The sequence below is a fragment of the Pelmatolapia mariae genome, linkage group LG12 (genome assembly GCF_036321145.2).
Source record: "Pelmatolapia mariae isolate MD_Pm_ZW linkage group LG12, Pm_UMD_F_2, whole genome shotgun sequence".
Lineage (NCBI taxonomy): Eukaryota > Metazoa > Chordata > Actinopteri > Cichliformes > Cichlidae > Pelmatolapia > Pelmatolapia mariae.
Window position 1 is genome coordinate 37,364,513 of NC_086237.1, and position 23,625 is coordinate 37,388,137.

Consider the following 23,625-nt stretch of genomic DNA (forward strand, 5'->3'; position numbering starts at 1 on the left):
TCACCTACCTGCCTTCACGTTTATCAGTTGGTATGACTTCCTTAACATTAAAAACAAAACAAAACTACAGGGTGTGTGAATGCATGTGACAGGAACCATTTTAAACAGAGCATTCTCATCCCAATGCATAACATACCGATGATTTGTCACATAGTGTCCGTATGTTACGTGTTGAGATGAGAACGTGTTTTTTTAACTGAACTTTTGAGGGCAATTTGAGGGTTCTAAGTAAGGCTCAGTCAGTATTTGCTGTTTCGTGTCACCCTTTGAGCTGCTTCCATCTGGTCACAGATACAAATTTCCACAGTACAGGACTAATAAATTTAGGTATTCCTTTGTTACGTCTGCTATTATTGTTTTGAATAAGAAACTGCAGTGATGCGCTCTTGTTTTTCTTGTTTGTGACTATATGAGTTTAGGTAATGTGTGCCTGTTTCATGCTGGCTGTACCACAAAATACTCGTTGACCTTGACCTGTTGCCACGTTAACTCCAAAAGTAATCTTAAAATACCTTTTGTGCTAACATCAAGTGTAACTGTTTGAAAAATCCACATGTGTACAGCTGCACCAAAATATGGTTTTGCTCTTGTTAGTTACATCGCCCCTTTATAACAACTGTATAGTGGGTGAATGGATAAATAATCCTTTTTTGGCTGCTTAGCTTTGACAGGTGCATCAACACAGATGGCTCAAGGAGCTAGCCATCGCCTCCACTAATTCAAGTTAGCAAACTGGACTCTGTGTTTGTGGCGTCAGTTTCACAAACAATAAAATATAACTATGTGACAAGTAATATGGGCCTTTGTTTTTTTTTAACTGTCTCTTCTTAGGTGTGACAGTTTTACAGTAGTACGATGCTCGATCCGTTAACTGAAGTGCGTCATACACAACATTTCAGCCCAGCGTTAAAGACCTTTAGGTTGTTTGTCCCTATTCTCCAAATTTGACCCATGGGAGTTTAACAGTAACATTTTTCTTCCTGCTGGCTTTGTTAAGCACGAAACATGAAAACTGAAATTGCTTTCGATGGATAAGGTGACAGACATCTTAAAGCAATTCTAAGTTTAGCACTTGAGCAGCACAGTTGTCAAGAACAAGTAGAAAGAGGCTGTTTACAGCTCTCAGGATGAACCAGGGCTCAAGCCATCTAATATGGATCTTTTTTCCACTTTTAGTATTTTTTTTTCATCTTCCTCCTCTGGTTTCTCAGTCCCCTTCTCGTTCTTCATGTCTCCCTCCTTCGCTCCTCCCTCTGCTCCGGCCTTCACTGCTAATTAGTTTCAGAGGGAGAGCAAAGAAGGGTGAGGGAGGGTGAGGAGCAAAGAAAGAGGGGAAGAAAGGACACATGAGGAGGAGAGAGAGAAAATGGAGAGTTTAGTAAAAATGACTCTTACTACATCGAGGTTTAACCTAATTATATAGCATACCTGTAACAGCTACGACAACTGCTGTTGTGAGTATCAATATGCAGTAGTAACACTTTTCCAGATGGAAATACTTCTACATTTATTTTATTGCATCTACTAGTACCAATATACATCTAAATTACATATTGAATAACTGCTTATAGTGTTATTATTACTGAAGCTTAATGCTAATGTAGATAAGGTGCAATGCAAAAAGTTTTTTGATTTTATAAGCACAAAAAGACCTATTTAATTTAAATTTAAATGAATCTTATGTCTATATTAAGTTTGTCTCAGGACTCTGGACCATTTCCAGAGTCCTGTTCATATCACTTGTTAATGCACATTAGGTTTTCTTTCCTTTTTTACATTCATAGGTCTTTGATCGCCTGAATTAATGTAAAGCAGAGTTCTCTTGTAAATTCCCGAGGTGTCTGTAGAGAAAGATTCATTACAAATGGCCTGAACTGCATGCCTTTGTTCTTCTGTGCACACTAAATGTGTACATTTTTTGACCACACGAATGCAGACGCCACGGCAGGATGGCAGATCCCAGAGTAGACTCCGGTGAGGCTGGAGACATTACACCTCTGGGCTGACATGGCCTCCTTAGACTGGCCCCCATGAAATCAGGACCTGGATAAGAAGTAGTAGAAGTAGGAAGGATTTCTTTGTTTCTTTTACACAGGTTTTAAACCCCTTCCATGCGGCTTGAAATTGGAGTCTGATTAATAGTGTTTGCTCTAAAAGTCTGTGAAATTAATTTTATGTATAGTTTAGAAAAGCCAGCACCTGTGCTATGTAAGAACACTCGATCTAATTAATTGTTAATTGTTAATTGTTAATTTATTTCAAACATGTAAACAATATACAAGTACATTTAGTAAAGAAAATAAGAGAAAAAAAAAATAATATACAAAAGTCAAAACATTTCAATATTGCTACCGTTCTGATTCATTTACATGTTGAAAGGGAGTGGGAAGAAGTACACACTTATTTAATCCCACCCCTTTGCCATAAGTTATCAGTTAATATTTAGTCAGCTTCCTTACTGATATAATCTGTAATAAAAATAGTGAACAAATTTCTGAAACAATATATACTAATATACTATAATATTTTAAATACAGACATTCACTTAATTTCAATATTTTCCTTTTCTTTATAGTTCGAGAAGATCATATTTTTATAACTCTTTCTGAACTGTTTTATGTTTGGACATTGCTTTAATTCCATATTCAAACTGTTCCACAGTTTTCCATGAACAGAAACACAAAAGCTTTTTCTTGTAGTACCTACCTTCCCTGTTTTGAAGTTACAAAAACCCCTTTAATTATAACTTCCTTCTTTCAAAAAAAAAAAAAACATACTCTGAATATTACCTGGCAGTTCCTTATTTTTTTGCTTTGAATAGAATTTGTGCTGTTTGGAATTTCACTAGATCTGCAATTTTCAATATTTCAGACTGCAAAAATAGTGAGTTTGTATGTTCCCTATAACCTGCGTTGTGGATGATTCGAACTGCTTTTTTTTTTTGAAGAGTAAAAAGTGAATGTAATGTCGTTTTATAGTTGTTGCCCCAGACCTCTGCACAATAGCTTAAGTATGGTGAAACCAGTGAACAGTACAGAATATGAAGTGATGTTCTGTCTAATACCTGCTTTGCCTTGTTTAGTATTGCAATGCTTCGTGATACTTTGGAATGAATATATCTTATGTGAGCTCCCCAGTTAAGTTTTTCATCTATTATTACCCCCAGAAATTTATTTTCACTGACTCTTTCAATATCAACACCATTTATTTGAATCTTAGCATTTGTATTTAAACTATTATTTCCAAATAACATAAGTTTAGATTTATTCAAATTTAATCATAATTTGTTTTTATCAAGCCAGAACTTCACTTTACTTATTTCATTAGTCATATCCTCCAATACATTCTGCAGATCATCACCAGAGCAAAAAATGTTTGTATCGTCAGCAAAGAGAACCATTTTTAATACTTAAGACACTTTACAGATGTCGTTAATGTATAAGTTGAAGAATTTTGGACCTAAAACTGACCCTTGGGGTACACCACAAGCAATGTCCATACATAAGGAGCAACCACCATTTAATTTCACAAACTGCTTCCTGTCACTTAAATAACTCCGGACCCAATCTAAAGCTACCCCTCTGACACCATAACGTTCCAGTTTTCTTATTAATATATCATGATCTATAGTGTCAAATGCCTTTGTCAAGTCTATGAATAACCCAGCCACATATTGCTTTTTGTCTATGGAATTTGTGATGTATTCTATTGAATCTAATAGTGCCAATGATGTTGATCTGCTTGATCTGAATCCGTACTGACTCTCTGTGAGTAGTTTATGTTTATCTACACATTTTTCCAGTCGGTTGTTAAACAGTTTTTCAAGAATTTTTGAGAATTGAGGTAGTAAAGAGACAGGCCTGTAGTTTGTGAAATGGTGTTTGTTGAGGTATAACTTTTGCGATTTTCATTCTGTCTGGAAATTGACCAGTTTGAAATGATAAATTACAGATGTATGTAAACGGTTTTATAATAGCCTCAATGACTCTTTTAACCGCTATCATATCAATATCATTACAATCCAAAGATTTCTGATTTTTACATTTTTTGACAATTTCAAAAACTTTATTTTCATCAACGGCTGTGAGAAACATAGAATATGGATTTCTGTCTATCAGTGTATCCGGTTTTTCCTGTGCTTTCCCAGGATCAGTGATTGTTCTTGCTAAATTTGGTCCAGCAGTTACAAAGAATTCATTGAGACTATTTGCCAAAACATCCATATTGTATTCTTCATGGTCATTACAAATGAAATACTTGGGATAGTTCTTTTGTCCAGCCCCACGTTTTATAACACTGTTCAGTATTTCCCATACTGCATGTCTGAACAAAGACCAAACCACAAAGTCAGACCGATTAAGATTATCTAAGATTATCACACAAGATCACTTAAGATTGTCACGAGACGGATCATGACAAAAGTATAAAAGCTTCCAAAAGTTTTCAGTGTTCCCCGGCCTCCAACTCTGAAGAATCTAAAGGCCGCCAGGACTCTGGGAAGAATAACTGTGGAAGAAAGGCCCTTGTAAGGAAGGTGACCACAAACCCAGCACTCTGCTTATCAGATATTAGGAAGTCCTCTGGAAAGATGGAGAACCTACTAGAAGGACAGCCATTTAAGCATTTAAGAAACCATTTACTTCATTGATCTGGCCTTTATGGTTGACAGAAGCTACTCTGAGGAGATCTGATTAGGTGACAATATCATGGTGGTAGAGCAAAGTATGGTAGCGGTATCATTATGCTGTTGAGCTGCCCGCAACCGCAGGAATAGTGGGCAGCTCAACACCTCAAAGTCATCAGGAATAGGAAAGCTTCCTGGTAAACTTAGGTTTGGAGACATAAAGCCAATCCAAAAGCCAAAAGAGCCCTGGTGGGAGGAGGAGGCAACATCTGATGTACCATTCTGTGATGCCTACGAACAGCCAGTACAAACATTTTGATGTGTGTGTGAAGCTAACACTGAGTTACAGAACAGGGATGCTAATGTGTCTTGTTTGACCCCAGGTCTTTTAAAAAATGGACTTAATGAGTTAAAGAATGGTCCGAACAACCAAAAGCTTTTCACTCAAAACAACTAAAGGAAAAAACCTGGAAAAACAAGAGCACTTTAAATAAAACAATGTCTGACAGAGGAAACTCTCCTCTTCTCTCCTCTCAGTTAGGACTCTAATTGGACGATGAGAGGAGCCCGCTGAGGTTGTTTGGCGTTCGTGTGTGTGCGTGTGTGTGTGTGTCAGCATTTCGATTTTCTTGCACCATCCCTCTCTTTTCTTGGTTGTTTTAAGGATGAAGAGGAGGAGGAGAAGGTGGAGGAGGTGTCACCACAACTGTACTTGCCAGTGGTGACAGGACAGCAGCTGCTCTCTCTCTCTCTCTCTCTCTCTCCCTCCTCATTGGTCTGGGAGAAAGAAACTCAGGGGAAATCATCACTATGTTTACACCGGCCCCTCCCTCCTCCCACGCCACCCACCATCTCTGTCCCATAACCCCCTGCTGCCCTGGCCCATCTAACCGCCCACCCCACCCCATCCCATATCTCTGTTTTCCGCCCCATGATGGTGGCTGTTAGACAGATAGAAAGCAATACCCCCCACAAACCCTCCCCTTAACTCCCTCTTGTAAATTTGTGACCTCCGCGAGCATCTGAAGAAAAGAAGAAGGAAGAGATGGAGGGAAAATGGCCAGCAATTGGTGGTGATGTGATGAGGGAGGAGGGGGGAAAGTAAAGGCCAGACAATTGGTGGTGAGGGATGTGCAAGAGAGGGATGAAGGGGGGAGAATGAGGCCTTGAGAGGGCGATCAATGCGATGTTCACCTGCCGTCCACCTCCCCAATTTAAAGAGAAGGCGCTCTAACGATTTCCCCGGCCGGCTCCCACCGACTGATGGAGCCCGGGAGGAGAGGAGGTGTAGAGAAAGTAGAAAAATTAGGCTTCGACGCAGCAATGCATATAAATGGGAGCGAGGCTGTCAGAAAATTAGCTTTTAATGATGGAATGCATGTAGTTAAGACAGAAACAGAAGCGGGAAATAGCTTTTAATATGTGTGGGTGGTGAAAGAAGTGGAGGCAGAATGAGGCTTTCAACGCAGGGCCGCATACAGATGGGAGCAAAATTACTGGACAATTAGGTGTTAATGACAAAATGCATACAGAGAGAGAAATTTGGGTTTAATGCAATAGCATTTGTAAGAAAGAAGCAGAGGAAAATAAGCTTTTAATACACGGCTGAATTTAAATTGGACAAAGATCACAGGAGAATTGATGCACACAGTTAAGCGAGAAGAAATTAGTTTTACATTAACCTTCCCACAAGACACACTACAGTTAAAAAATGTAATACACAAATGTATACACAAAGATAAAGAAGAAACTTTAAACTGTAAATCCTCTCAAAATTGAAACAAAGTTGGGTTTTTTTTGTTAGGTTTTTTTTTGGTAAATGCAAGTTTTGGTAACATTTTAAACAAGCATACGCCCCATATATGTGAAATATTCAAGACACATTACCTATTAATCTGTGTTTCTGCACATTTTCCCATTTTTGTTTTGTTTACTGCGTTCTTCATCAGAATGATATTGCAATCAAAGATTTTCAGTTTGTAAAGAGAGAAAAGATCCACATTTATAAGCAAAAGAAATCTTTTCATTACTCACATAACTGAAAACAGTTCAGGTCCCACAGAGTTTTTAAAAATCTCATTTTATGTTATCTTAATAAGATAAGATTAGATAAGAATAAAAGTTTAGGGTTAGGGTTATTGGGTTAGGTCTGACGATGAGGATGACAACTTTTCATTTTGGACATATAAAACAATCAAATCAATATATATACCTGCCTATACATGTACACGTACACATATATATGTGTGCAAGGAAATGAAGCAAAATCTAAATAACATGAAAAAAACACTAAACACCTTTCCTAATTAAATATATTCCAATTACTTTTGAGCATCTGAAAATGGGGGGCTATGCCACGGGTGGGACTTTTACCAAAAACCAATTCAAGTAACTCACTGACTTCAAGATGAATGATCTATCCAACAACTTTGTGATTAGCTCTATAATTTTACAGGCAGCTGATATCAAGCACAAAGTCTCTTGGTCCATGTGTGTCGATATGTAATTTGGTTCAGTGGCAGTCTCAGTCTGCTCAGTTCTACAGTGTTAGATGTCAAAGTGATTGGTAGAAATGTCAGCAGACTAATTCCTGGGCATTTACTAGAGCTGGTGGCCCCAGCGATTCTGAATTTGAATTGACTGTGTGTCATTGTCATAATATCAAAGCTACAATAAGACACACTGATATAACTGACCGCCCATCCTCCTCCTGCTTGTTCTGCCTTTGAGACATGTGACTATTCACGTTCCCGCTCTCCTGCCCCGACCTGTCAGCCCTGTCAATATGATTATTCCTGCCTCTAATTGAAGTCAGAGATGAGAAGGAAGGATGAGGTGGGGGAAAGAAGGAAGCTGTCGTTTTAAAGGAGGATGGAGGGGAGTGTGAGACTCCTCTGCACATGTTAAGAGTATTGAAAATGTGGTCCTGTATAGGTAAAGGTGAGGAAAGAACATGACTGTTAGTTACCTTATGTTTTATTTCGAAAAGACCTGTAGATTTGAAAACTCTGGACTTCTACTCAAGTAAGACTGAATCCAGTTCCACTGTGTTTCGGATGTACTCACAAAAATAATATATCCTGTCATGTTAGGCATTGCAAAATTTTCTAATTCTAATGTTAGTGTTTAATGTTAGTTTTTTATAGATGGTTCAGTATGGTGTCAATTAAAGGAGATATCCCTAATATGGTCACAGTTTTATTCACTATCACTTAAAACTAGGGACTGAGCCCAGAAAGTCATCAGGAAAGTGCTAACAGGGGTCACAGATGAAGGGAGTTCACCCTTTTCTACAGACTTCTGTACAACCAAAAGAGTTTTGCTACCAGAGGAACTGCCTGCTGCTGGCCTTAGACAGAATAGAGGCTCTGCAGGTTGGATTCACTTGAAGCTCCATCCAGCTTTTATTGTCTATGGGTACACCTAGCCCCAGTATAAAGCAAATATTGCAGAAAATAAAAAATAAAAGCAGAAAATTGTAATTGTAAATAATGCAAAGTAGTGTCCGAGAAGAACAATTAGTCTAAAATGAGTATAATATTTCCTTCTTTATGATCACCATTTACACCTGGGACACTTCAGGCTTTGCTTGACCTCTGTCTATGACTTCACTGGCCTCAAAATGCACTTCTCCAGTAATAAATAGCTCTAAAAAAATCTCATGTCTTTTATAACTTAAAGAGCTTTAGAAAAGAGTACATTTCACTTCAAAAGGCTGAAAGGTTTGAGTTCAAACTGTAGATTGTTTTACTGAAGACTATTTCCCAAAGATTTTTGAATTGATTTTGTAGAAACTGAAGTTAATAAAAAATGTGAGAATTACTTTGCTCACTTAGTTTACACAGTAGAAACCCTAACAGTGTGAGGAGCAATTATTGCGGACATACCCAAAAACTGGCTCTGCTTCAGAGAGCAACAAAAGTCCACAAACTGTAAGGAGGTTTGGGCTGTGAGTTTTGTGTCCACTACCAAAATGTCAAGGCACCAACCCAAAGGACACCTTTTCCTTTTTATAAAAATCACAGTATAAAGCAAAGACCTTACAGGAGGGCCCATTCTCCTACCTCGATCAGTGGTGTGGCTGGTGTTCACGTCTTTTGGCATCTGTGCTCGAACACACCGAGCTATGGCATTTGTCAGGAGGATTGCCACTCCAGAGATCTGTCAAAGAGCAGGGTCACTGCTAGGGGCATATTTTAGGTCAAATCTTTTTCTTAACCCAAACCGAGGAGTTCTATTACTGAAAACTAACCAATAGGTGAAATGAAAAACAAAACAGAAAAGAAAAGAAAGCAAAGTGCAAAACACAAAGGTCTCCTGGCTGACAAGTCAGCTGATTGAGAAGGCATCTGACTTAATGGTGTTATATTATCCTCTGGGATGAGTGCTACAGCGCTGTAGAGGGAAAAAAGGGTGATAACATAATTTTTCAACTGTATATTTTTTGCATTATTACCAACAGAAATTGTTTAATAAAATAGAAAAATAAGAAAAAAATATAATAATTATTCTTAAATAACAGCCTGAATACAGCCTCACAGTTGTGTATAAGCTGTTGTGTGTAGTTTAATTTGGGGTTGGGTGTTGGTTGTGCGCAGGTTAGCTGTTAGTTCTCAGAGTAACTCTCTCTGTCTGATGATGTGTTTGCAGCTGACCTTTAAACAACTCTGTCCCATCATCCTCTGCTTCTCCTACAGAGGCCCACTGGGAGTGAACGCACACACACACACACACACACACACACACACACACACACACACACACTGGATTATACAGAGGTAGAAAGAAGAGACAAACACACTCACATGCATGTAAATGGGGTTCTCTCAGCACAGGGATACACACAGTATACATGTAAAAATGTGCACACAAAAACACTAGAAACACGCACACACGCACACACACACACACACACACACACACACACACACACACACACACACAGAGGCATCACTGTCTGAGGTTTGGTGGTAATGAGGCCTGTCATCCTTCCACGCAGCCTCTCTCCCTCTTTCTCTTTTCTTTCTTTCTTTTTTCATTGATCCACTAACAGATCCCCAATATAACAACTAGCAGTCGCTGTGGGAGCATCCCCTCGTTCCTCTCCTCCTCCTCCTCCTCCTTCTCCTCGACACGTATCCCTCTGGACCATTTAAAAACCTACCACCACTTTCTCTCTCTCTGTCCTCTGCCTCTCTGTCTCTTTCCCTCTGTGTCTCTCTATCGTGTTTTGTTTCTCTCCTCCGTCCTCCTAAACCCCCCTCCATCCCCTCGGCTCTCGGCTCCTTCGCCGGGTTCAGACAGTCTTGTTATATCGGCTGACAAACAGAAAGGGGTTTCTCCACGGCGTGCCGATGTGGAGGTGGTGGATGTTTAAGGTGGTAGTTTGTCCATCTGTCCGTCGTCTCACCTGGTGTTCCTGTGGAAAAATAAAACAACCCCAGCTAGGAAATATAGACTCAGCTGAGAAGTTTCAGAGAGAGGAAAGCAACAGGATCAAAAAATGACATTTCTGAGTGAGTTTATATTACATCTAAAATAAGCTTCCAGTCTTACAGGCTACCAGCAGAGCCCCTATTTATTTTATTGGCACAAAGTGGCTTTCAAACCTTTAAAACAGATTATTTTAAATGTCTCTATTTACCTTTAATTCACTGACAGTGAGTTGCAGGTCAGAACAGTTGGTTTCTAAATTGCAAAAGTTGTTTTAACTGGTTTCAAATGGAAAACTTTTTGCCGCAACTTTGTGATCACATACAATTAAGCATCTACAGATGATCGTTTAACAAAATTATGAGATGAATGAAGGTTTGGATGTCCTAAGCGGATCTTAAGGCACGTCTAAGTTTCCACAATTTCTTTATTAGTTATCTTTACAGCTTGATATGCACTGTAGCAGCGTGACTAAGTACTGAAAACATAAAAGAATGGAAACTTGAAGCCAGGATTTACATGTCCTCAAATTTAAATCATTGAAAACTACTCATGAATTCATAACAAATGGACAAAATAAGACATGCAGTACACATAGAAAAAAAAAACACGACCACCATTATTTCAACCAGGGGGTTTTTAGACCCCAGATGTGAAATAGTTCTGTAATGTTTAATTTACCTCTTAATGGGATTATAATTTAGAAAATCAACCAGGTTCAAATTAATCAGGTTATAGAAAAAAGACTGAAACCATAAGTTCATCAAGAAGTTTTTACCAAGGTGATAAATCAAAGCAAAAACTTTGACTGAAGCAGGGTAATTGCAGGGACTGTGATACAGTCTGATTTGTTTTTGCAATCAGAGGATAGTCCTCGTTTCTTCTTGTTACTGTGGTCTCTAAAAACACTCTGGCCTCTCATTGCTCTCTGCTTGACAATTTTAGCAGACCACAGAGTTTGAGCAAAGAAACCAAAGAAACCAAAGAATAGTCCAAGCAGCACATAATCTCAGAAACACAATGAGGCCGTAAGATCTGTTACGTAAAAACTGAAACCGTTTTACACCACTTACAGAGCTGATTTGAAGTTCAAAACCAGGAAATTAGAAAGAATGAGGTAGACGAAAAATTGTAAGAAATCACAAAAATATGTTTCTCTATAACAAAATATCCAATATTCCACAGTTCAAAGAAATTAATCTTTGGTGTCATGTTTAAGCAGTAATTTTAGTTAATTTTAGACGTTATCTATTACGGTAACTGTTGAATTGTGGCGAGATCAAACGTGTAGATTTAATGACATTTAGAATCAAATGAAAAAACCAGAAACATGACAGGAAATGAATGTGAACAATCTGAGCGGACAAACAAACCAACGACCTTTCTGATTATTTAAACACCTCTCCCATATTCTGTTCATCTTTAGCTGCTCTGTAATAAACAGGTGTCAGTGAAATTATTTTCTTATTTTGTTAATTTGTGAAGGTCTGACTTTGGCGGGAGGCTTTGAGCAGACGGCTGTGATATATTTCATTGTTTTCTGTCGACTTCCTGTCTTCCTCCAGAGATTTCTGCTCCATTTTGACCTTTGTGTTCGAAGATGTTTTCCCCCCTGCGTGTGTGTGTGTGTGTGTTTATCTGTTTGTATCAGTGTGTGTATGCGTGTATGTTGTAGAACAGGGGAAAACAAATCACCCGCTGTAGTTCTCATTAGCAGCAGTTTTGTGTCAGTGCTGAGAGATCAGCTGTCAGCTCTCGGCCTTCCGCTGCAGCTTCACCTTTTACCAACTATAATTACACCATTTAACAGCAACGCTCCTCAAACAGCCACCCGCAAATGCTTAAAGTAGGGTTTAATATACAGCACAAAGGCTGTTTGGATTGTTTAGTGTAGTTTGTAACTGTAAGACAACAGGTGTTGTGTTCCAGTCATGCCCATTCACAGCTCTGGTTTCCTTTCATAAACAGATTATCTATAATTGATCATCGATATATCTATAAAATTATGTGAACTCTCTCCATAAATCTGTACACAGCGGGTAAAATGAGTATTTAACACATCACCAATTTGTTAAGTAATATATTTCTAAGTAAATATTTCTGAAGGCGCTATTGACATGAAATTCTCACCAGATGTCGGTAACAACCCTTCTAATCCACACATGCAAAGAAATCAAACCATAGATGTCCATAATTATGTGTAATAATGAGAAATGGATAAGTATGAAGCAGGTACACGCTTGGTGAAATTTATTTTATCCTTCATACAAAAGTCTTTGTTGGTGATGACAGCTTCAAGAAGCCTCCTTATGTAAAAACCAGTCACATGTGGGATTTTGGCCCATTTTTCCATTCAAACAGTCTTCAAATCCTGATGGTTCCAGTGGCCATTTCATAAACTGAACTTTAGTTGTTTCCACAGATTTTCATTTGGATTCAGGTCTGGTGATTGGCTGGGACATTCTAGCAGCTCTATTTTCTTTCTCTGAAACCATTGAGAGCTTCCTTGGCTGCGTGTTTGGGATTATTGTCTTGCTGAAAAGTCCACCATCATTTTATCCTCATTAGATGGCAGCAGATTTTTATCAATTATATGAAGCGTGCTTCTGCCATTTGCTGGCAAAACAGCCCTACATGATGACGTTCCCACCTCTAAACTTCACTCTTGGTATGATGTTTTTAAGGCGAGATACCTTTTGACCTCCAAACACGGTGTATATACTGTATTCTCCCAGTTTTTACAGGCTTGTCTAAACTTTGTCTAAATGCACTTTAAACGTGCTTCAATATGCTTTTTCTTCAGCAATTGAGTCTTGTACGGTGAGCGTGCATAGAGGCTGTGGGCTGTGCATTACCTATTGTTTTCTTTGAAATAATTGTACCTGATGATTTCAGATCTTGCTGTAGCTCTCCACAAGTGACCTTTGGCTCTTGGACAACTCTTCTGATAATTATTTTCTCTACTCTGTCTGAAATCTTGTGAAAAGCACCTGGTCGTGGCCGGTTCATGGTGAAATGATGGTCTTTCCACTTCCGGATTATGGCACCAACAGTTCTCACTGGAAAATCTTCTGTAATCACTGTCAGTCACAATAAGTGTGTTTTGCAAAAATAAGGCTGTGAAGGTCTTGAGCTCAGTTTTTATGTGTGACACCTATTTATAGGCCATCAGTTGGGACTGAACCAGCTGATATTAATTTATGCAAAGTGGCAGGATTGCTTTCTAATTACTGATAGACTTTGGCTAGTGTCGTGACTTCCCATACCTTTTTGCACCTGCCTTTCTCCATGTGTTCAATACTTTTTCTGTGTCATTTCTCATTGTTACACAACTTAATATATGGGCATGTATGGTTAGTCTATTTGCATGTGTGGATTGAATGTACCAACATCTGTGCAGCAAGCAATAAGCCATTTTCATTGTCATATGAAAATTCACCACATCAGAATCCATATGAGATAAAACTGTAATTTAATCCAAATTACAGTTTTTAAAAAGGGACTTTTATGCTTTTACTGCTTGTAGGTGGCATATTGTTGTATATTTCTGGGGTCGTGTTCGTAGCATGTGTCAAAAACCACCTAAACAGTCATTTATGTTAGGGGCTTACAAAAAAAACAAAATGTGATTTACAATGTAGTGGCTATAATGTTAATTTTATTATAATTTAGTGGATTCTTAATTGTTCCACTTATTATGACACAGAATTTATCAGTACAGCTACCTGAATTAGCAAAGAGGATCAGCTGATGGCTGATGGTAGGTGAATGGTGAAAAGCCAGAGACACAAGAAGTAACAACAAATATAAAGACTAGTTCTGGTTGTTTTGCAATAACATTTTTATTGTAGAAAACATACTCATTGGCACTTTTCTTTATTGTTGCTGAAATAAAGAAAAAAATGTTTCTTAAAGAGGTTTAAATGTTGTATTAGCTACAGTGGCACAAGAATATGTTCTACAGTATGTTACCATGACAGTTTTGGGGTCATTACAAAAGAACTGTGACAGTTCACCAACTTCACTGAAAAGCGTCCGTACAGAACTCATTTTCGCAATTTTTGAACCATTTCATCCTGTGCAGTTTGTGCTGTAGTTTTTGCAAACATGATATGGTGCATAATGTATTCCCAAGCACAATGCAAACTCTATGTTTACAGTGATGCAATGTTAAAAAAACAAAACATTATTTGGCACTTGACATGTGCTACATATTTTTTGCATATGCATGTTAACGGATTTTAAAATTCTGATATTTATCAAATAGATGCATAGGAAGTGTATTTGGCAAAGAAAGAATGATTTGGCAACAAATGCTACATAAGTGTTTCTGATGGCAGATTATACAGTGTCTTCATTATTTGTTACTAATACTAGATGATACTAACTGGCATCATCCACATAAAGTATTGAAGTATACTAATGTGTAACACCATTAGCATTTACCACAGTGAACCTGGTAAATACTGAACACACCGACTCACACACTGCCACGACTCCTCTGTTAAAGACTTTGTATTTTGAGGTTTTGATATGTTTTTCCTTTTCCCTGCCACGACTCTGAAATGGGTCATTTCGGAAATGTAAAGCTTCCATTTGATGGTCTAAGAATAAAAAACTAATATTAATATTAATACTAATTAATTAATACTAATACAATGCTAATACTAATATTTGAACCTGTACATTGGCATCCAGGTTTAACACCTTCTTTTGAACCGTTTTCCTGTTTTCTCAGAAAGTTAATACCTGTTATTTAGCTACTGTAACGATTTCTGTTAATAACTTAATAGAAATTTCCAATTTTTATTACATCTGCATACAATGGAAATCAATCAGAAGTCACGATCTGCTTTAACTACTTGACCCACAATTGCCAAATGTTAGCAAGGTAGCATTAGCAAGCTCATTATTACTATACATGTTAAGAATTACAATACTTAACATGTATAGTACCTCTTAGTTAACATTAGCCACTGGTGTATGTTAGCATGTAAACATTAGCTTGTGAGTTAATATGTTCCCAGTTAGCATCGTATGAGCTTGCTTGGTGAAATTTTCAGACTTTTTTAGTTATAAGTGTGTTAAAAAGTACCCAATCCAACATGCTAGCACCCCAGAAAGAGCCTGTTAACATACGAAAGGAATAAAAAAAAAAATTTAAAAAATTGGCACGCTTTCAGTGGGACTAATGATTAATCACTAGTGTATAGTATTTTCTACTACATTTCTCCTACAGACAGTCTTGCACCATTGGCATTTACCAGCCCTCCACCTCCACTACGAAGGGCTCTTTAACGGGGATCCTGCCACTGTTGACGATCACACACTCTGTGTATGGCAGGTTCCTGTCGTTGGTGTCCTGAAGCTCAATGGTGTGAACCACAGCCTGCAAAAGGAGATCCACAGAAGCAGGTTAGATTCTTTATTTTAGTGACAGTGAATCACACATCAGTTTGTTTTAGGTGTCACCTTTAACATGCAGTGCAGTATTTCCACTAAACACGTGACGACGGATCAAGTCATTAAAGTCCCATTCACACAGGTCTTAAAACTAGCATTTGACCATCTGGTAACCACAGGTTGTGAGGGAAAAAAAAACGGACATTCCCTAATTCTTGTGTTCTTAGTTGGAATGCAAGTGATGGACTTGCAAACGATGTCTTGCTATTCTCAGGAGCTTTAATAAAACTATGGAAAGTACGACCCAAACCAGAAATAAAGTACTTTGAAAGTACAGCCTTCAAAGAAAAATTGCACCTTTTTAAACATACTGGCTGTGGGGTTAAAACAACTTTTACTTTGAAGGTAAATATTCTCCATTTTGCATCACACTTTGTCACATTTATGCTATTAATTAGCAAGTATTTGCAGCCAAAAATGATAAACTACAGATAAATGCAGAAATCTGATAGGAATCAAAACAATCACTAGAAGGTTTTTGGTGCAGCCAATCGCCAACCTTCCTTTTATCTCAAAACTTTATGAAAGAGTAGTTGTCCAACAGCTAACAGATCATCTGCAGAGGAATGGCTTATTTGAAGAGTTTCAGTCAGGTTTCAGAGCTCATCACAGAAACAACTTTAGTGAAGGTTACAAATGATCTTCTTATGGCCTCTGACAGTGGACCTCAGTGCTGCTGACCATTATATTTTATTACAGTGATTACAGCATGCTGTAGGTATTACAGGTACTGCGCTGCAGTGGTTTGAATCATATCTATCTAAAATACTCCAATTTGCTCATAACACACACCAATTAGTTAAACTGCAGGAATGTCTTAAAGACATAAAGACCTGGATGGCCGCTAACTTCATGCTTCTTAATTCAGATAAAACTGAGGTTATTGTACTCGGCCTTAAAGATCGTAGAAATATAGTATCTAACCATATTTTTACTTCGAAAGGCATTACCTTGGCCTCCAGTACTACCGTGAGGAACCTTGGAGTCATTTTTGACCAGGAAATGTCCTTCAATGCACATACTAAACAAACAAGTAGGACTTCTTTCTTCCATTTGCATAATATCTCTAAAATCAGAAATCCTTTACAGCACACGATTAGAAAATGTCCTTCCTTTCCTACCTTCTTCTACCCAGGACAGATTCAGTCTGATAATGATGAACAAAACCTGCCAAATTAAAACATATTTTCCACTTCCATGTGTAGTACTTATCTTATTCTGTCCCTTGTTACATTACACTCATTATTTTCTCAGCACTTTGACTTTACTACACTCTCAGAGAAAGCCCAGTAAATTTTAGAAACCTAAGTAATAGTTTCCTGCCTTCCTCAGAACATTGCTAATACTGACCTTCCCTAGCTTTAGCTTTTGCATACCTGTGCTCATCTCTCTTGTTGCTTCCTTGTACCTCAAGATTAAAATCTTCTACTTGATTTAATGCTTTGCCAAGTTTTGCTCCTGCTGAATGCAGCCCAAGTCTGGATTATTTCCTGTACGGGTGGAGTTCCTGAATCTGTACAAGAAACTAGTTTGCCTGCGGCAGACCTTTCAGAACAAATACAAGGACTAAGAGAATCAAATGTGAGCTTACTTTCTTTAATAGTTTGTACATTTAGTAACTCATTAGCTCTCAGTGAAGAGTCTTCGAGCTTCCTGAAAACCAGAGTCCTCTCATGCCAGCTGTATTCAGTTAATATTATTCAAACATCAGTACTCTCCTTTAAAAATAGAAAAATAAATAAATAAAAAAAGAAGAACGAAACAGAACTTTATGAGCCCTCTGAGCAGACAGGAAAATGCCTACCCCAGCTCTCCTTTTAAGTAGGAGGGTCCAGTTTTGTGAGGATATGCAGCTGTTTAATGTCTCTTAGGTGCAATTTGTATTAATTTGGAGTTTTGTGCATTACATGGAAATGCTTCTCTTTAGTGTGATTTTCCATCTTGCTGGTCATTCTTATTTTGATCTCCATTTATGGCTCATTCAGCTGAATTGTTTATGTTTTGACATGTTTGAATGGGACTGCTAATTACTCATGGTTCTTCGCAGGTAATGTTAGTCGACACCTTGCTTCTGCCTTTTTCCACCCATTCAATTGTTATTAGGCTTTTTTTTTGCCAATTACAAATTAAAGTCTGGACAACATTTTAGGTCCATCTAAGAGGGCACAAAGATGACCATAAAAAGAAAAGAAAAACATTTCAGCATGTAATACTGGTTGGTTGGCAATCTAACAGTTTCCCATCTCTATTTCTGTTCATATATTTTATGCTTAATTTGTTCTGGCTTTTGTTTTAATTTTCTCTTTGGATTGTTTTTAGATCTCTGCTGTCACTGAGGTCATTTAATGCATCTCTTTAGTTTTTTTGAGATTCTGCTCAGGGGCCCACTTGTGTATCACACCGCTCACCCTGTAGGCTGTTAACAGATTATTTCACAGTCAGGACACATTTGCACAAATAAACCCACACCTTCTCCTCCCCTGCAACCAGATGTAAGAAAAAGATTAATGGAAAAAATCTTAAGTTCCACCCACCATCCCATCCAGGACTTTGCCAAAAACCACATGTTTCCCATCCAGCCACGGAGCTTTGGAAGCTAGGATGAAGAACTGGGACCCATTGGTGTCTGGCCCAGCATTTGCCATGCTCACCTGGTACACAATTACACACACAACTCTTTGTTACGTCATGTCATCACTTGTCATATTTAAGTTTGAGTCAACGACCTTATTCTCCAATACATTAATTGATAGTGAGAGTGTGCTCACCCAGCCTGCTCCAAGGTGCTTCAGTTTGAAGTTCTCATCTGCAAAAGTTGTTCCATAAATGCTGTGACCTAGATTTAAAAAAAAAAAAAGGAGATTCAGTTAAGCTCTGGTGGATTTATTTTCCCAAAATGAAAAAGGTTTAAATTTAATGTGTAGGTACTACTTTGTCTTTCATTCCCACCTCCAGTCCCATCACCAGCTGTGAAATCTCCTCCTTGGATCATAAAATCCTTGATGACTCTGTGGAACTTCGTCCCTTTGTACCCATAACCTTTCTGCAGAGACATGTAAAAACAAAAGGCTGCAACACAAAGACCACTGTGCATCAAGAGTGATACACAATTATGAAACTGCAAAACAAAAAAAAGAATTGATCGATGTGAAAACTAGATTTTTCCACCTGTGGATACATTTGTATGTCCCATACATTATATAGAACTTAAAATATAAACATGTTGTACAAGTAACCTTGGAAACAATGTCAATGCTAATTTCTAACTTTCTGAAGCCTTTATGGGGCCTGACTGACATGTTGTAGTTATGATGATAGCTACATTTAATCGCCATCACTACCGTTAAATTTTATGTGTGTGTTTTCATCTGTTTGTCTATTCACATGCATGTTGTATTTGACATATTAATTTGTAAAGATTATGTACATTCACTGATTATTCCATTAGCTACACCTGTTGAATACTTGCTAATACACATATTTCATCTGCTAGTCTCGTGACAGCAGTTCAGTGTATTTAGGCATGGAGACTGCTGAAGTTCAAACCAGCATCAGAGCAACTGAATGAGGAAGAAAGCTGCTTTCAGTGAATGTGGCATGGTTGTCTGTGTTGTACTGGAGTATTTTGGTCTACTGGGTTATTTCTGCCAAATAATTTCCAGTGTTTAAAGAGAAAATATCTAGTGAGCGGCAGTTTTGGGCAAAAATGCCTTTTAGATGCCAGATGTCAGAGGAGAATAGCCAGACACCTTCAAGCTGATAGAAAGGCAACAGTAACTCAAATAGCTAACCAAGGTATGGAGAAGAGTATCTCTGAATTTACAGATTGCTGAACCTTGAAGCAGATGGGCTACAGCAGCAGAAGACCATGCAGGATTCAATGGCCACAGCTTGTTTTCATTGTATTTTCCAATGTTGGAAAATATTGCCTGCTTAAATAAGTCTTGGTTTCTGCTACAATATTTGGATGTACCTTGTATCAACAGTTCAGGTTGATGGTGGCAGTGTAATGGTGTGGGGGAATATTTTCTTGGCATACTTTGCCCCCCCCCCCCCCCCCCCCCCCCCCCCAATACAAACTGAGCACTTGTTTTAACACCACAGCCACAACACCGAATATTGTTGCTGACCACAGTCTACCCATTTTCTGATGGCTGCTTCCAACAGGGTAGAAAGCTAAAATCATCTTAAACTGTTCTCTTGGGCATGAGAATGAATTCACTCAAAGGTCACCAGATGTCAGTCCAACAGACCACCTTTAGGATGTGGTGGAATGGGAAACTCAAATCAAGGATGTAACTGTCATGGCAATATGAACCAAGATCTCTGAGGAATGTTTCCAGCACCTTGTTGAATCTTTGCCGTAAGGGATTCAAGCTGTTCTGAAGGCAAAAGAGGTTCCAACCCAGTACTAGCAAGGTGTATCAATTGAAGTGGCTGCTGAATATCTACCATAATCACATCAGTGTGCGTGGAAATGTGTATTTGTCCAACATCATCCTACCTCTCCAGTTGCCAGTGCGACAAAGTTATTCACTGTTAGAGGGACGACCTCTCCAAACAGACCAATGACGATCCGCCCCACCTCATGACCTCCCACCGTTATGTCAAAAAATACCTGGAAAACAAAACAACTGTCATTTAATAAAACATCATACAACGTATTGTCATCCAATCAGCTCACTAATGGCCATCATTTCACACATGTACTGCAGCCATGTACTTTTCTAGACATGTGATGACGAACTAAGCTTCTGTGAAAACAGAAAACCAAGCAAGTCGTCATCCAGTGCCCTTCCTCTTGTACACGCTTTCAAGATAATGACCTTACCTAAAATAAACCCATTTCCAGAAGCCATATTCACCCGAAGAGACCGAGTTCAAGATACCATGTGAATTTAGCCGTCTCCTACAATCCCATTTACTTTTTATAGTCTGAAGTTAGAAGATCATCCAAGTACATCCCACTGTTGCAAATAGTAGGAGCACTTGTAAACATGACGCCAAAGGAATCATCTCCATCTGATAAGCTGGAGAGGTTCAGATAAAACTTCATGTAGCACATGGATGTCAACATTAATTTAGTCAAAATCATAATTTCATGGTAAAGAATGAACTTCCATGCTCTTATGCAAACTTAACTCTGAGTTTATACTGAGCACTCATCCTCTGTGTCTATATGTAAGCGTGCTACTTTTCCTTTGCAACCAGAATATGTCTTGAATATATGGGTGAGGCCATATCAGCTGTAATAGGGAGTCAGTTTCCCTCTGCCGTCTCTGTTGCATTTAAGTATCAGGTTTCTGTGGCTCCAAAAACTGACCAGAGCTCCTACTTTAGAAAATCATATCACAGAAATGTGTGGTTTAATTAGAGCTATGCACCCTTTAAGCACAGTATAAAAGAAATACAACAGCTATAATGTCAAGACAGGATCTCATGGCTGTTCAAAGAAGGTCCTTAACATCGCCTTAGAGTACACCAGGGTTTGACCTCCACATATGTTAACACAGTGTTTGCAAAATGGTTCTAAAAGTTCAGGTGTGGGTTTTATGCAGCTTTTCCATCTTAATAATAATAATAATAATAATAATAATAATAATAATAATAATAAATCCACTCCTTGGCACACCTGGTGTATGGCGAGAATTAAAAGAGTATGTAACATCAAAGGTTGCAATTGACACTAAAGAGGTTAACAAGGGTGAAAACTGAGAAGAAACCAAATAAAGAAAAGAAGTGCTGCCTGTCTTATGGTCTGTATCTGTGCAAGATGTCAACAGGCCTCAACCCAAGTATATCAAGCTTTTTTGAGAGGTTAGCCAATACCAACATGGTGCCAGAAAAGCTAGAGACACTTAGAGACCAAATGTTCCTCATGTAAGAAATCTGATGTATGTAGATGCACCTGTAAATGCAAAAAAGAGAATAATCCTGCAGTCAAAAAAATAGCCAAAGGCATGCCGGGTGATATATGGGTAATTTTATTGAAAATCACTGGTGATTTTTCTTTATACACTTTCATGCACGTGCTCCATGTTTAAATGAATTTCAAAGTAAAAGCAGGAATCTGGTCCACACACTGTGGCTGAATAACCGAGTGTGAGTTTAACAGATGGCTTTTGCAGATGTTGGGTGGCTCATGCCTTTTCAGGGTTTGTGCATGTTTATTACAGCCTCTGAGTAAGGAGGTCACACATTTATCTAAGAGTGTGCGCGTGTGTTCGCCTGCGGACAAACGCATTGCGCATTAAGTTCATCTCAATGGACACGTGTACAATTGTGTGTGTGTGTGTGTGTGTGTGTGTGTGTGTGTGTGTGTGTGTGTGTGTGTGTCCCACATATTCTCGAAGAATCACGGAGACAGAAGCCTTGGCCTCCTATCGTCACCGGACACGTCTCCCCTCGCACTCCGGGTGACCTGTGCGCGCGTGCCCTTCCTGTAGTACCGCACTTCTGCGGGATCGCCGTGAACGCACGAGAAGATGCAGATCGAGCACGCGGAAAAGAAGCCTACGCGGTTTTGGATTAATGCAAATAAATGCGGCAAAATATCGGCACCCACCTTCTCTGTGACTTTCGGTCCTGTCCGTGAAACTGCGCCGGACACCGACTGCAGGACGACGGCAGAGAGGAAGAGGAGAGCGGGGAGGCTCGTCCGGAGCTCCATCTTTGATTAGCGGAGACAGGCCCCTGCTGCGAGAACCGCCGAAAGGGCGAGAGGATAAAGAGGCAGTCACAGCAAGTCACAGCTGGAAGGCTGGCCGGGGAACGGCGCTCATAACCCGGCTACATCATAAGACCACTCCCCCCTGTGGGCTGAGTCTGGACCAAAGACCTGCCTACTGAGAGGGAGAGGAGAGCAGACAGAGTGAAAGGAAAAGACGAGACTGAAGAGGAAACAAGAATAGCAGAGAAAATAAATGTTAAGACTTGAGAAAGAGGAGAGGAGATTTAAGCAAATAGATGAGAGGAAGCAAAGTGACAGTGGAGGAGAGGAGAGATGAAACAACAGGAGAAAATGTAATTTAAATGGAAAAGGGAAAGAAAATTAAAGAAGAGGTGAAAAGATGAGCAATGACTTAGAAAAAGCAAAGGACACAGTGAGAGGGGGAAAGATCTGAGGTGAATAATCAAGGGAATGAGGATATATGACAGAACAAGGAGATGAAAAAATAGAGAATACAAGGAAGGGACATGTGAGGAAACAGGTGGAGAGAACACAAAGTTAATAAAGGAGATTTGAGGGAGAAGTCAAAGAAATAGTGGTGCTTTGCTGATATTAAAATAATAGATTCAATGCATGTGGCTTTATGCCTTTCTAACCGTTATTTCTTTTACCCGTTTACTTTTTTTGCCTAGAAAATGATGATAGGCACCTGACCTGGGCATTTATAAACTGGATATACTGTTGCTTAACTCATTTAGGAATACCTAAATACCTAAACTCATTTCAGGTTATATTGAATAAAACATTAAACCCAATTTTGATGATTATAGTTTATGAAGGAGGATAATGCAGAGTATGCATACTGGCTAATGACTTGTGATCGGAAAGTTGTTTGTCAGACACATGACATATAGCACATATTATAGTGAGCATCTTATTTCTCACTTAAGTTCACTTTGCTATGTGTGTCATTAATAATAAAAGTTTTATGGAAATTATGCAGGGCTCTTTAAGTATGTTAAAGAATAGATGAATTATATATGCTTCTGTAAGATTGTTTAATATACAGAATAAACTATTTTCCAATGAGAATAATAATATCTCAAAACAGGGAAAAAAGATTCTGTAGCTCAGAGGATTATATTTTTCTTGACTAATTGACAAAGAGTTGCATTTTCCAGCATGCAGTGATCTATAAGGTGCAGGGGCTTGTTTTTAACACTAAATGAAGGATAATGAAGTCCATACAGCAGAGTATTTTATCTTTAAAATACTTTACTGCATTAAAAACACCTCAGGTATGCTTGGGCTTGGCTTCAGCTGCAGGAAATAAAGCTGAAAAAGAGAATATAAGTCCACGCTGAATACATGTCTATAGAGATGAATTATAATAGTCAGCCTGCCGTGACCTTAACACCACAGCAGGGACACACAC

General features: G+C 38.6%; 1 protein-coding gene across 1 annotated transcript; it reads right to left on the minus strand.

Annotated features, from left to right (window-relative positions):
- Positions 1 to 13,880: 13,880 nt before the first annotated feature.
- Positions 13,881 to 22,783, minus strand: ppic (peptidylprolyl isomerase C). The gene is made up of 6 exons (XM_063490187.1): positions 22,086 to 22,783; positions 20,025 to 20,138; positions 18,470 to 18,563; positions 18,289 to 18,356; positions 18,055 to 18,171; positions 13,881 to 15,446 (listed from the first exon to the last, which is right to left on the minus strand). Exons 1-6 carry the CDS (start codon positions 22,188 to 22,190, stop codon positions 15,318 to 15,320), a joined length of 627 nt encoding a protein of 208 aa, XP_063346257.1. The 5' UTR covers positions 22,191 to 22,783; the 3' UTR covers positions 13,881 to 15,317.
- Between the last annotated feature and the right edge of the window lie 842 nt (positions 22,784 to 23,625).